General features: G+C 37.7%; 1 protein-coding gene across 1 annotated transcript in view; it reads left to right on the forward strand.

Annotated features, from left to right (window-relative positions):
* The window catches only part of pmepa1 (prostate transmembrane protein, androgen induced 1), a 36810-nt gene that overhangs the window by 14436 nt on the left and 6191 nt on the right, over positions 1-16183 (forward strand). The window contains exons 2-4 of the mRNA XM_033966878.2: positions 12006-12160; positions 13180-13227; positions 14090-14400. Of these exons, the coding sequence (XP_033822769.1) occupies positions 12006-12160; positions 13180-13227; positions 14090-14400 (514 nt within the window). The remainder of the gene's footprint in view (positions 1-12005; positions 12161-13179; positions 13228-14089; positions 14401-16183) is intronic.

The following is a 16183-nucleotide window of genomic DNA, read 5'->3' on the forward strand; positions in this document are numbered from 1 at the left end:
GCTTGGTTCAACTAATATTTTCAAAAATGTAAAGCATTGACTTCTTAAGTAAATATAAATGCAGTATGTGTAGTACTGAATTATGCATCTGTTACAATACCTCAACAAGTAACTTTTAACCTTGCAGCTCTATTGACCTTATTCCGCCTCGGCCACTTTTGCCTCGAAATGCTTCAAATCGAATTGCGATTTCTTTGTGGTGGCACTTCCGGTTCAGTTTTGCCACTAAAATATGATATAAAGTAGGCTGATTTGTGTAAAATGTTGTATGTTCATCAGCAAATCAACACTGCAGCAGTTCTCTGGGGGCTTTAAAACACCTCGTAGTATTTCCTGTAGAACTTATTTACTGTCAAGATCTGCAGCCCCATGCAAAGTAATTCAACCCAAATGACGATGGCGGTGCCCACGGCAACTTCTAGAATAAGGTGAATATGAAAGCATCCTCTGAAATTACTGATACTGGTATTAGCACCGATATATCACCCATCCCTACTTGAGCACAACATTTTGGTCTGCTTTCCAACTCCTACTTTACCACCAATTATATTTCTACTCTCTAGGTAGTTTTCTTAAGCATGAATGCAAGGGAAACTCCACAATGAAAAATTATAGAAAAACACCAGGGGAAACACTGAGTTCTGCTTAAATGAAAGTGTAGTTTTATCTAGAGACGTGTACACCCACTGAGCAAAAACTGAATGCCCTATCAAATCAAAACGTCAGCGTTGGCACACTAACCCATTGTTCTACCCTCTTGACAAAGATCTCTCAGACACTAATGTGAATTTGACATCTGATACCCCCCACTCTGATAAGGCCAAAGTCTGCCTGTTTGTTGACACCTGACTTTTGGTGGCACATTTTTGGCACTCGTTGCTTGCCGTATTGTCGCGCAAACTCCTCCACACCTTGTTTTAGTGCCAGTTTCCCGGGGCACGGTGCCAGTTTCCCAGCCGCCCCGCCATTCATCCAGGGTTCAAACACCTCCACAGCTGCAGACACTTACCAGCTCAGGAACAGTCTACGGGCCCTCTCTTTTGTTAATGAAATAATTGTTTTTAAGGACCCTTATTTGCTGATAGAGAGAGGGTTGTTGATTAAATAAGGCTTCGTGAAAGTTAGATTGAGGTCTTTTTGACTGAAATTACTCAATGATTGTAAATATCAGCTATGGTTAGCTTAATCGCAATTAAATCAGCATCGCAATTTGAATTAGCAATTAGCAAATCGCAAACACTGCAGTTTATCAAGTACTATAATTTCCTCCACCAACAGCAAAAACAAAATTTCGAAGCATCTTGCATAGCCTATATATCCCCACTGGCTTTCTCGTCTTGATTGCATCGTCTTGGTGCGGTTGCGTGGTTGAATTGTTTGGGTTTGTGGCGGAGCTTGTTTAGTCTGAAGCCAGTTCTCTCACGCTCTCACTCTCCATAACAGCGATACAGAGAGGAACACAGGGAGAGGGGCAAGTCTGCACACGCCGACAACTGGCAACAGCCCCAACCATTCAAAACCAGGTGCATCCTCCAGGAGCTATTGTTTAACAGTGTCCAACAATAAAGGTATTGCCAGACATGGGGCTGGGTGCTTTTGGAAAGATATTAACTTTGGTTTTAGTTGTAATTACAGCTGATCAGTTAATTGAATTTGAATCAAGAGCGAGAGTCAGTTGTTTCAGCTTTGGTCATTTTTATGGAGAGGTCTACAGGGAAATTGTCTGTCAGGAAAAGCATGTGGTTTTGAGCTGAGTTCAGACTTAAGAGAAGAAATTTGACTATTCCGTTAATAGACAATGATTAAAAGTCTGTATTGTTTATATTCGGGGAATTATTATTGACAGGCATTTCTTTTTACTTTTAAGAAGACAAAATAAAATTAAAACCAAACTCATGATTGATCAAAGACATTTTTTGGTGAACCTGTAAGCAAATGCCAATCAAGTATATATACAGTACCGTTCTGTTCAAAACGTTTTACAAATTCCTTAAAAAAGATAATTTAGGGGGAAAAAATTATAACATATGGCCCAAAGCTGAACTTTTTTAATCTCATCAAAATTGCAGTTTGAATCCTCACACGTTGCAAACACTGCAGTTATTTTGGTTGTAAATCTTCTGCGAATACCTGATCTCGTCTGAAAATGTATGCATACCTTTTAGTTACCAAGCCTGCAAACGTGCTCTGAAATGCATGACATTCTTTTTAAAGATTTGAATAATGGGAATTCCTTTAGACGCTCTTTACAATACCCCTTGATGGGAGACTCTGCAATCCATCTTTCCATGACCTGTTTTACATTAAGAAGAATGACAAATTTACAGTATTTGATCTACACATCTTGTATGCTCTGAAATGCATGAAATTCTTAAAAAAAGGAAGGAAAAAAAAAAGACAAACGGTACTTATTTTGGACGCCCTTTGTAGTACATCTGGGTGAAAAATACTGCCAAGAAAAATGACATTATTTGGTAGGTCTATCGCAATAACAAATGTTGAAGTTTGATATATCGCTGAAGAAAATATAAACGATAATATTGAAACTAATTTATACCACTGACACAAAAACCCAAGAACATATTTAAACCACAATAAATAAACAACAGAATGAAACTCTTTAGTACTTAGTTTGCATCTGTAATGAGTCATAAAAATTATTATTATCACATTGCCAAAAAATAACCAAAAAATTCCCAGTAGTGCAAAGAAAATGTACACACGATAAATACTGACCCTAGAAATATTGTTCCAGCTTTCTTACATTGAAGTTGATATAGTAATTGTAGTGACAGGCCTAGTATTTGGTCGAGTTAAATTTATTTACATGCTCTGAAATGCATGACATTCTTTTTCGAAGTCTGACAAATGGTAATTCTTTTGTACGCCTTTTACGACACCCCTCTTTGAGAACCTCTCCTATCCATGAGCGATTTTCCATTAAGAACAATGACAATATTATAGTCTTTGGTCTAATTACACACCTTTTGTCCGTCCTTCTGTAAACTGTAAGCTGTATAATGTGGCTGTGACTTGTGCATGAACCCTGTCTCATTCAGCGGCACTGAGTCATGTTGTTGTGTCTGCCGCCGACGAGTCCCGACCAGCTCCACTGGTTTTACTCACACTCACCTCCACCCAGAGCGCAAGCTTTCAAGTCAGCTCTGGACACCCATAAGTTGGCAGTGCGATTCCAGCCCCCACAGATGACTGCTTTTGTTATGTCCTTGGGCAAGACACTTGATCCATCTTGGTCCTAGTGTCTATGTACACTGGTGTATGAATGTGTGTGTATGAGTGGGTGAGTGGTTCCTTGATGTAAAGCGCTTTGAGTGTCTTGAAAGTGGAAAAGTGCTATATGCCGAGATTTTTGGGGACATTCTGGGCAAGATGGTTCTTTGGTGCCTCTTAAAGTAGGTGTTGGTGACCAAACGTAGACACGCAGTGACTATATTTGGTCTTGACATCTTGAAACCTGAATGGATTCATTTAAAACCCGTTCAAACATATTCCTCACTTTCCTAACACATTGGAATAATCCTAATTATTCACCACAGTGAGTTTATGAGCGCATTTTACAACTTTTAGAAGTCAAAGCTGAATTTTAAGAACTAGCATGCTAACAGAGCACCACCATAACTTTCTGGTTTATGTACAATGAAAGCCTTTTATGATTAGACGCTGACGGCACAGAGCAGGTTCATTTTGACCCTAAGAGTTGCTTTTACAACATATCGATACAGAAACCAAACTAACTTTAGTTTTTTATGTGACAAGAATTAGGCACAGATCTCAAAACATTTTATCATTAACAATAAAGATATAATTTATCATTAATGGGCCTGTAAATGTCTTGGTTGAAGTTCAAATATTGCTTTGATTGTGACAAATTTGACGATGACTAATTAAGGTCCACAAATTATGTTTTTGGGGGAATATCCTAACAACTCCCCCTGCTGGCAATCCTGAAAATACATCGTCTTTCTCTTCTTTACCATACAACACCATCCAGCCAGACATAGACCATAGATTTGGCCTGAACCAGATTTAAATGGGACTAACCCGAGCCAAATCCTGAACAGACTAAAACACTGTGAGCGTGCACGTGAATCCCTCTGTGGGCGTGCATGTGACCTGTGTGTGACTCCGTCTGACTGGTGTCTTTCTCATTCAAATCAACCCTGCTCATTATAACCACAGCCTCAGGACAAGTCTCTGAGACCAGGACTAGACCGGGGCTAGACCGGGACTAGACATGGGTTCTAATGAAGTAGGATTTTCATATGCATCAGACAGGAAGACCCAACACACTTCCTCTTATTTTTTGTTCACTTGTAAATTTAGACTGAAGGTTACTGGAATAATAGGCAAAAACAATGCTTGCTTTCTTCTCCTATAGCGACAATATTGAACTTCTTAAATGTTAGAAGGGTTGCACAATATATCACATAATTATCAATATGTCAGTATTGGCCGGTGCAGTAATCAATATCACAAGAAAATACATATGTTGCTACAAAGTTTAGGCTTGGGTTTGTTTTGGTTTTGTCTCTGTTAAAAAGACATTTGGGTTTAAAATTAACTGAAATTAGTGTGCCAAAACTTTCAAAATAAATAAAAAAGATATTAAAACAAAAGAAAATAATTGAATATCACATCTTTTTCTCAAATCTTGCGACCCTAGTTGGTGGTAGACTTTGTCATTCAGCATAAATTGTGTTCAAACTGTTTAAGCATCAATGTTAGCTTCGATACTTGAGACTGAAAGTTATATGAGGTATATGTGTATTCGTATTAGGTAGTAGTAGTAGTAGGTAGTTTAATTGGATGGACAAGAATAACATAAAAAATAACATAAAAATGGTTTTAGATTATGATATTGGATCTACTAATTGGTGTGTCGATGTGATAACTGAAAGATTTGCAATATTGACATCAAATACTTTTCATCCATAAATTTTCATCCATTGTTTAAAGTTCCAGTTTCAAAATCAAATCAAAGTTTGTTTTGAATGTTAGCTGCTGGTTGGCACGCAGACATTTTAAAGTCTAGTCCAACAAGATTGTACAAAACCAACACTGAGATTTTTATAAATGAGGTTTTTTGTCTACTTCCTGGATACCACCATTTTTCATTGTCCATAAACCCCGTATTAAGCTGTATCTGCTCCTTCATTTAGTGTTTCATTGCAGTCCATTAGTTCACTGTTAGCCATTGCCACTGAAGACCGTTGTAATGCGGTTGCTCCAAAATATCTACATTACTCAACCAGTCCAACCCACCATTTAAAGCAGCTATTTTCTCAAAATGTCCAACCAGCTACTCAGACAATGAACTGCTTTTATGACATTGTGTTTTATAAGGGACAGTTTCTCATGGACAATTGAAGTCACTGAATTACATTGACATAAGAATAACATTGTGGTCAAGTCGTCATAGTAACAAAACACGGAAGGCGCTGCTTGGTTTAACTTATAGCATTTTATTTCTGTGGTTTCAATGGTTCTGGTTTTGCAGTTTTCCTTGTCTACAGGGAATCATTTGTGTCTCTCCTTTGCACCATATATTCACTGTTCCTCCTCTGTACCATATTTATCCATCCTCTGCACCTTATATTCACGGTACATGTCCAAACCATCTCAATCTCAAAACTTTTATCTCCAAAACATCCATCTCTCCTCGTAGCAAGTCTCCATAGCCTATAATCCAAGTTTTGTTTTTCTCAAAAATTCAGACACAACCCAAAAATACAGGCTTCTAATTGGTCAGTCAGTGTAGTTCAAAGGTCATAGGTTGCTGTCTGCTGTTAGTGAGGTCAGAATATACTCTGGACTGTGTCAAGGTCCGTGTGAATTGAAAACGCCTTCACACTATTAGCATTAGCATTAGTCTTTCACGTTAGCATTGTTAGCTCATCAATATCTTTAGGTCTCTGTAGAATGTTTCAAAATGATCATTTCCATTTAGTAAGGAAATACATTGCTATCATGTTGTGTATTTTTTATAGCCCAACTACTAATCAGTTGTGTTACTGGTACAGCTTTAGCATTAACTTAGCAAGCGACAATCTTTAGCAATTCATTTTGTAAAATAATACAGAAAAATTAAAATAAATACAGACATTGCTAACACCACCTCTCGTCCAGTGACTCAACAGTCTGCTCTGAAATGTTCCATAGCAGAACTGCTTGGCCGTATTTCAGTTTTTCTTATGTAAATCGGGAGCGAATTGGGTGCCCTCTTGCCCCCTGTCTCACTCGAGTCGGACGCACTGTGGGAACTTAGGGACGCAAAACTCCCACCAACCAAGTCAAAGCAGACAAGGATTCTGAGCAAGATAGGAAATAAAATTAATTTCAATTTACAAATGTTTCAGAATTGACAAAGCCTCTTGGTTAAGACATAAAACATGTTAAAACTTAAACATAAAATAGTATTGTGTTATGTCATGTTGATTTTTTTTTACTTTTAAACAAACCAAATTTAATCCTATTTTATCATAAGCCTGCAGTGGATTTTTTTTTTGTGTAGGCCTAGTTAGCAAATATTTTGAGTCTTACATATCTGCTTTGGAATATTTGATTTCTTAGCCATATTCTTTGAGCTTGCAAGGCTGCTTTCATTTATCATTAATCTTACTGAAAGAGAGAGTGTTAAACTCACTTCTACCCCAGTCTACACCAGGGCAGCTGTGGCTCTAGTAGTAGCTTACCACCATCGAGCATGGAGTGAATGAATAAAGCACTATATGAGACTATTATTATTAAACAATATGATCCAGATCTAACAGTGTGCGCCAGACTTATAACTTAATCCAATATGTTGATTCTGTTGCTTCATCTTTACTTTCAACAGCACAAATATTAGCCATGAGTCGAGTCTATGAAGGGAGCTTGAAGATGTCCCACTTTCATGATTTTTCTATTTTGTCACTGTCAAAGCCATTCACTTTTGCGTTTTTTTTTTTTTCTGAGTTTCAGTGCAGGGGCAGTGGAGTGTGCTTGTCCTGGAGGAACTTTCCCACAGAAGGATGCCATAAATAAAAACATGCAGAGAAAGAGGAAGTGGAGTGACTCGGGGTTAGAAGCTAGTCATGCGATCACAGATTTAGTCAGACGAATGACCTAAACATTGATGTACAAAGATTTTAACTATAAATGTAATCTTTTTATTTATTCATTTCTGCAGTATTGGATGTGAATAAATAACTTGTTGGGGCTGGGAATCAATCTAACAGCGCTGAGGCAGATAATGTGTGCTGCAAAATGATCATGCAAAACAATTATTATGCAATTTTCATATTTTTTACACAGTCTTGGTCACAAATAGAACATTATTAGACATTCTAAAACAAAGAAAAACAAACAAAAGTAACAAAATAAAAATAATTGGTAGTTATGGATGGTTTGTTTGATTGTATTTATTTTTTGTGAACAGTATGTTGTTAGTAGGCCCGTCACGATAACACATTGCTAAAGAAAACATAGACAATAAAAAATAATATTGAAACAAACACTGATGCAATAACCCTAAAGTAGAATTATCTCCAAAAAACATTCCAAATGAACAAATAAATGGCAGAATGAAACACTTTGGTAGTTAGTTTGTATCTGTAATGAGTCATAGATGTTATTTATTCAACCCTCCACAGCTCAAGTCTAATTGTAGAACAGGAAAAATAACAAAAAGTTTCCGACTAGTACTAAGAAAAAGTCCCCACGATATGTATTGACCATCAAAAATTATTGTTCCATCTAACATATACTGAACGATAAGTCAATGTAGTTTTTATTGCAACAGGCGTAGTTGTTAGAGAAGATATACATAGTCACTTTTACAAACACCAAGTACTTATTGGAGGCAAGGCAGGTGAAGTGTCTTGCATAAGGACACACTCTGGCACCTGGTATTCCCAGCATTCTCCCATCCTAGTTCTAACCAGGCACGACCCTGCTGAATGCCTGAGGTCAGACAAGATTGAGCATTCTCAAGGTGGAATTTTTTGGATGGTTTTCTGTGGGGGAGAGGTCTTTTAGTTTTTTAGGTAATTTTAAGTAGGTCTGCCTTTCTTAGCCTTAGCTTTGGCATTATAAGTCTAATGTCTCGATTAATCAAAGGAATATATAGAAACGTAAATAAACTTGACAATCTCAATAGATAATGACATAATGAAAGCCAACATTGTTTAGCTAACATTTTACGAGCAACACACTGCTTTACATTGTTTACCCCTTATGTAAAGCCTATAGTCTGAATCAGCCAATAGTGCAACATGGCGTTTTGTCTCTTGCTAATTACCCGTCTAGAGTGTATGTCTGAAAGTTGTCTGGTCCAAGTTTGCGTTTCTCTTTCCCACGTCTTTTGGCTAGCCCCATCTGTCTGCGACCCCCCGTGCCCCCCCTGCAGTTTACGGGACGTCCCATTCAAGCCTTTTGTAAGCGGGGGGAGTTTGTTGGGGGTCGCTCAGCTGTTCTTGTCCATGGGAATTTGCCTAAAAGTCTTCTGCAACTCTTGAGTAGATTCAGAATAGAGTGTACCTAGACGAGGACACACCAACTGCATTCGGATATGTAGACTTAATCTTAGCTTTAGTTACTTTTTTTTTGTTTTGATTTAGTTTTTTTTAGTTTTTACCAAGTGCCTGGAGATATACAAGTGCCTATACCAAGTTGAATGAGTGGATTTAAAAGGAACAGCTTTAGGGAAACAGGATATTTTTTTCATCAGAAGCTTAAAGACAATGCAGCCTCCATCCGGAAGCCACAACCATGAAGACTGTGTGCCAATGCAACTTTGTGGTGAGTTCAAATACTTACCAAAAGTTAGTAAAAAGACAACTGCTCTGCAACAAGTACACTTTTCTGATTTGTGAATACTTGTTTTAGGGATTTTCAAGTTTTGTTTTGTATTTTATGATGTATATACAATATTTTGTTCTGATTTGTGTTGATATTGTGGTGACACTAAGTTCCTTTTTCACATAAGTCATAATGGGTGTTACTGTCTTGGAGCTGTTTTTTACTTACAGGGGAAGGAAATTAAATGATGAGGCAACAGAATTTTTAATATATAAAAAACTGTTAGCTTCTGTACTGTTAGCAAGTCCATACATAATAGAGGCATACATGAGGGAGATCAACATTTGGAAGTCAAATTTGTATATAGATAATTTAGGTAAGTGTTAGCTATCATAACATTCAAATAGAGGAAGTCTTCAATATGCAAAAGATAGCAAGTTGTGTTTTCTTTGGAAATGGTTTGTTATTGCAAACTATAATAATGTGTTATAGCTGGTACTTAAAGTCTAGTGCATCTACATCAGAAATGAAGTACACAGAATTTGATTGGTTCAGTGACTGTAAATGAAGTAGTTTTATCATTTATTTAAAACTATATGAATTATTTTACTGTGTCAGTCAAATGTTTCGACATATGCTTCCATGAACTCTTAGGGTAGGAGTTTCTAAACTGCTTACATCAAGTACAGCTGAAAAAGAGTAATCTGTATGTGCCTATAACTTGACAACAGAAGTGATCCCTACACTGCCAAAATGGATACACCAGCCAGCATGAGTTTGGTTGGTTTTGTTTTGACTAGTATTAGCAAAACATCTATCACTAATAAGGTTCATGTATGTATTTTGTTGAATTTTGCCATATGAACAGAACAATACTTGAAAAAAGAAATTGCATCAAAATATAAATGAAGTATCTTGAAATAGGTCAAATATAAAAAAAAGGCAAACTGGTAGAACTTTTAAAATTTTGCTTCACCAGTAGAATATATATGATAAAATATATATACTGGCAAAACCTTTGTTTAAAATTCAAGTCAGTCAAGTAGACCTCATTTGCAAAGAACAGACATTCTATAGTATTTGACTATAGCAGCCCTGGTCTTCATACATATTGATATAGTATTTTGCATTGTGCTCCTGTTTAATGAATGGGGGGGTGGTCAGGTGATGTCTAGAATAGCACTTTCACATCACTATGTCTGGTTCACTGTCTGTGCAAATGTGTCTGAGGAGGAAGAGGAGTGGTTGGAGGAAGGGCGCGACGTCTGACTCTACTGCGACCTCTGACCCCCAAAGCCCGTCCCCCTCATCTCACCCCCGTGCCCCTGGGGACAGCCTGGGGAAACCCTGTGGAAATGTGTGTCTGAATGACGGCTCTAAACAAAGAAGTGTCTGTGCTGCACATATGAGGACACTGGCAGAAGATGAAATTATATTCTTGTCTTTTTTATTGTTTGACATTTTCAGAAAAGACAGTGTTATGTGGTCTGCAAGCAGAATGTTTTCTGTCTACAAATTTCTCACTGCAAAAACTGGTTCGCTACGTGACGACAAATGGTGTGATCTTGTCTAGTTGAAAATGTGTGAAACCATTTATTTTGCGCCAAATGATTTGACTTTTGAGTATTGTTCTTGATTTGAATTAGTTTCAGAATCAAGAGTTTTTACCTATTGTGTCATGATGGCATGTTTCAAAAAGCTGTAATAACTTCAATCTATGAAGTAGAGTTGTCACAATGCAAAAATTTCAAACTTGATTTTGACACTTAGGAATAGACTTGATACTTAATACTGTTTCCAACATCACAGTGATAATAAAACACACTTTCTTTCTCCAATAGAATGTGATTTTCAAGGTTAAATGTTAGTACTTTCTCTTATATTCCCATGTGGCCTTATATCTGTGTAATACCTCAGTTGTCCATAGTGGTCCATAGTGGTCCATAGTGGTCCATAGTGGTCCATAGTGGTCCATAGTGGTCCATAGTGGTCCATAGTGGTCCATAGTGGTCCATAGTGGTCCATAGTGGTCCATAGTGGTCCATAGTGGTCCATAGTGGTCCATAGTGGTCCATAGCGGTCCGTGGGCATATACTAGGTCTATCTGGTCTTATACTTGTTATGATACGGCTCAAGATCATTCTAAAGCTATTTGGGAAAGGTTCATTTTTGTCCCCTGAATGTGACTTTTTAGTATTGATACCTGATCAAATGAATATCTAGTTTTGCTAACAGTTTTAGTATTGATTATCTGGGCTCATAATGTTTGTCCTCATATTGTCTTCAAAAATAGCTTTCAGTATAGATTTCTTGAACATAAACAAGATAGACTTTTAATCAGTGCCATTCCACTTTCTTCCTCCAAAGTCCAAACTATGCTCCAAACCACATTCTTTTACTGACAGAGGATTGGCTGCAGCTCTCTCCATCAAAAAGACCCAGGCAAGGCTGGGCCTGGTTAGTGCTCTGGATGGGAGAGATGGGGGGATGCAGATACCAATTGTTTAGAATCCAGAGCAACCAATGGCCTATGATAAGCTCTGGTGATCATTTTGAGCCCATATGTAGGTTTGATTTAGTTTATTTATCCACAGCCCTTTTTACCATAAATGTAAAAGAGAGTTGTGTAGTCATGTTTTGTGTTGTTATCTTTTTGCTGATGTACTAAAAAGCGCAAATATCTGCCAAACGATATATTAGCCAACAGATTTCTAGCTCTAGTGCAAACTGTTGTTTTGTTCTTAGGCAAGACACTCTATCCACATTGCCTGGTATAAATGTGTGTGCAAATGTTGGTTGTGGTCAGAGAGGCCGATGGCGCTGTTTGGCTACCTCACTTCTGTCAGTCTATCCCAGGGCAGCTGTGGCTACACTAATAGTGGAGTGAATGAATATTGCTGGCTGTAAAGTGTCTTTGAGTGTCCCCAAAATGCTCTATAAATTGAATGCAAAGAAGGCATCACTGAATCTCAGTTTTGAATAATATCAATGTATTTGCTCAACCCTACTTCATTAGTATCCATACTTTTGTTAGCTCTGCTCCTGAGTGGTTTCTCGTTGCATCACTAAGATTGGTCAAATGCAGATGACTTACACAACAAAGCTTCATTCACCCAGTCAAAGTTAAAGTTGCTAGTACCTGGTTCCAGTCACGCTGTATGGTGAACTGTGTCTAAACATCTTGTCTTTGTATGTGCCCCCTTTAGCCCAGCTGGAGTTTGTGCAGATCCTGGTTATCGTGGTGGTGATGATGGTGATGGTAGTGGTCATCACATGTTTGCTGAACCACTACAGACTGTCGGCCCGCTCCCTCATCCACAGACACAGCACTGAGCGGAGGAGGCACCAACCCCTCGCCAACGTAAGGCATTAAAAATCTACACTCTGAAAAAACACGGTTACTAGTTTAATTAAAATGACCAAAATAGGGTGACTCAGTTTTGCAGCAGCAGATCACAAAGATGTCTATAATTTTCTGCACAAAATATCCTGTCTTGTATAAAAGCTACTAACCCTGTAGTTTAGACCCATACAAACATGTTCTGAAATGCATGGGATTGTATTTGTAAGTGTTCATATTCCTGAACATATTTAAATGCCATTTGAACAGAATCCAGTTATTAAAATATAAATCTCAATGCTTGTCTGAAAAAGCAGGTAAAATATAATTTTCCAAAACCATTCAGCCCTTTGATTCACTTTTATTTTCAAGATGTTTCCTACTAGCAATGTAGCTATTTCAGAGCAACTCCATTTGTTTATGCAGGCAGAATTGGAACTAATATGGAGATAGTTAAACCAAGTGTCCTAAGTTCAATGCCAAACCTTAAATAATGATCATAATGTGATGTTATCATTGGAAAGACATCTAACAAGCTGCAGTTACAAAAGAAATAAACTCATCTGACAGCTCATCTCCAACAACAAGTGAATATATTCTAAATGTTTACTCATACATTCTTCCATCTTGAGTTTAACATTAGCAGACAATGGCACCAGACACTACACATTTACAATCAACAATTCTGATTTATTAACAGTTTAACAAGTCTGGCTACGTTTTTAACTCCTTTCAAATAGTCAAATAAATTTCTAAGTAAATTCACCCTAAAACCATTACCACCATAACTTCATTTGGCTCGCAAACTTGTCCAACTGGTTTTTAACTTCATATGCAAATACATTGGCCAACTTCCAGCTTCGTTAGTGCTGCATGAATGGATAAAAAGATCACCTAGATATTTCTACTCTGCACATCTGTGAAGATATGATCTGACTGGAAATGGGTGGAAGTCGGCCAAAATAGCAGACAAGTTCAAGACAGTTTCCTAATTCAATTCCAAATGATTCAGCTGAATGAATACATTTGATCTTTTACAGGAGGCCAGTCTGTGGTCCTCAGAGGGAACTAATGTGCCTATCAATGAGGTAAGTTCATCATTTAAAGCGAAACTATGAAACTTCCTGGAAGTGGCACGTCACCTGCATGATTCCATGGAAATAGACAATAGAACATTCTCCATAGTTTTACTTTTACTGATTAAAAGATTATAGCCAAAAACATTTCCATGGAGTCAAGTAGGTGAAAGGCCCTTTTTTAGGCCAAGTAAGTTTGTGAAGATGCAAGCCCGTTCACAAAAAAATTCATTGCAATAAAACAAAAAAAATGGAAAACATGCTTTTACTTTAGTTTATTTTTAGCTAAAAAGTTACATGGTGGGGCTTTAATAGCACAACTGAAACGTTATTTTATTTATAAGTTTGCATCTTTGTTTGCGAAAATGTGTTTTGCTAGAAAAATATATTGACTAGTGCATTTGTTCAACCATCGCCCCCAATACACCCACACAATGCATACAAAAATATCCACGTTAAGCAATAACATTAATACAAAAAAATCTAACTTGTTTTGTCATAGTGTAACAATAAAAAATATATCTTGTTTTTAGGGTTATCAAGAGTATCGAAAATCAAATAATAATCGATACTAAAACTAGTATCGAAACTAGATTCTCATTTTAGCAGACTTTGATACTAAAAAAGTCACATTCACAGGACAGAAATGACCCTTTCCTGAATAACTTTAGAATGATGTTGAGCTGTACAGAACAAGTATAAGACACAAAGCCCATGGACCACTGTGGGACCTACTTGGACAACTGAGGGATTACACAGATTTAAGGCCGCATGTTACTATTTAATGTTGAAAATCACATTCTGTGTCAAATACCACGTTATTTTGTCCATATAACATACCCCAAACTCTAACTGTCATATCCCTATCTCCCAGCCACAGGTGTACAGTGCGCGGCCCACAGACAGACTGCAGCCCTCCTCGGTGCCCCCGCGCTTCCAGTCTCCGTATGGGGCGAGCCGGTTCCAGCCCACCTACCCGTACCTGCCCCGCGGCGTGATCGAGCTGCCCCCCACCATCGCGTTGTCTGACGGGGAGGAGCCACCCCCCTACGCTGGGCCATGTACGCTGCAGCTGAGAGACCCGGAGCAGCAGAGGGAGCTCAACAGGGAGTCAGTGAGAGCACCCCCTAACCGGACGGTGTTCGACTCGCAACTGGTGACGCATGGCAACTGCACACACAACAGGTGAAGACGGAGAGTGTAATAAGGGATGTGACAATAATGACTTTTGAAGTGCAATATGTTTAGGGCTGCTGTCAAAATATTGATACAGAAATATATTTTTACGGACTTGTTGGCTCGATACAGAGATCAAAAATAGAGAACAAAAATTTACCTTTTGGATATTTCATGGCTAAATATGATGTAATCAATAGAGAAAACTGAATCTTGCCCCCATCTGAGAGTATCCGCACATCATCACATTCTGAAATCTGAAAACCACCATTTGCTGAAGAAAATATTGATATTTTGCAGTGACATCATACTGGGGGAAGTACTCCTTGTATGTCTATGGAGAAATGTTCTGCAGTTACCGTGGTGACACAATGCACACATCAGCAAATGCCACCAAATTTTTAGATGGTCACAAAACTCAAGAAAAAAAATACAAAATTGAAAGAAAAGAGCCTGTGATCAGACATAGCAATGCCCTTAGGTTAGCATCCTCCCCATAAAAGTATAATATTGTTAAAAAGCATGAGCTGCAATAAATAAAGAGAAGAATGAAACACTTAAGTAATGAGTTTGTATCTATAAAGAGTCATATGAGTTATTTATTAAATCCTCTACACCTCCAGCAATAAGTCAATATAGTAATTCTTGTTTAATGCAGACGCTGGTTTATGTTGGGGACATGGCATAATAGAGTTTGGCACCATTTTGAAGTCTTGGCTTGAAGATGCAGTTGAGTGGATATTGTAAACAAGTTCCTAGACTGACAGTAAATTCTTTGATAATTATTTCAGTGTTATGATGTTATTGGACAGACTTTTTACAAGTTGCAATAATGTATTTATTGACAACTCAACTTCAAAGCAGAAATTACAAATAGGTTGCCTATCAATTTGTAAATTCACCCTGTAATTATTATTACCATAACTGTGGTCTGCTCCTGCGCCTGTCTCACAAAGTATGTTTACTTTGCACACCTGTGAAAATATGGATCTCACTTCAGGTAAAGTGAGTATCTGACCAAGTACGACAAGAGATGGGAGCACATCAATGGGTCTGTGTAGTAAACAGTCAGGTGCTTCTCAAGGACAAGTGAATAACATTGAAGTAATAAGCCTCTTCTTATATACTATGACAAAGATGATCACGAATGACTTGAAAAAAAAATCACCCTGAGGCGCTGTTTTATAAATACAAAAGTTGTTTATTTGAAGTGGGAAGTCCCAATGAAGACTTACATAGGTTAAAATGCATTGGCATCCCGTGTGCCTTAGACGTTTTTGTTTTTTTATGATAATCATAGTTTACAAAAGAAGAGGTTTATTATGTTATTTTAATGTTATCTGACAAAGTAGCCAGATACCCACAGCCAGTTCTAGCTAAGTGGCGACGATTCTTAAGAAGTCTGTGATAGAGTCAGTGTAATGATCTTAATGGTGTTATGTAACCATGTAACCAGGGTCCATCGCCTGCTTGTCTCCTTGGTGATGTTATTGTTTTGGCTAGAATGTTCCAAAGTGTAGCATTCACTTATTTACTAACTGTCCATGGAGAGATGCAGATGCACTACCAGCCCATGTTATAGGCCAGATCTGTGGAGAAGTGACACAGCTCACATAGTCCAATATTTAGTTTTAAGCAATTAAAAACACCTCTAGTTGAATAAATGCAAGAAAGATGAATGTCATACTGTGGAATATTCCTGTCAAGATAAAAGAAAAGTTACACAGTGCACTTTTATGTCATGTGCATTTATCATATTTTAACACAAATCTTGTTTGTGCTTGTGTTTGCA

This window comes from Periophthalmus magnuspinnatus, chromosome 5, assembly GCF_009829125.3.
Source record: "Periophthalmus magnuspinnatus isolate fPerMag1 chromosome 5, fPerMag1.2.pri, whole genome shotgun sequence".
NCBI classification, from domain to species: Eukaryota; Metazoa; Chordata; class Actinopteri; order Gobiiformes; family Gobiidae; genus Periophthalmus; species Periophthalmus magnuspinnatus.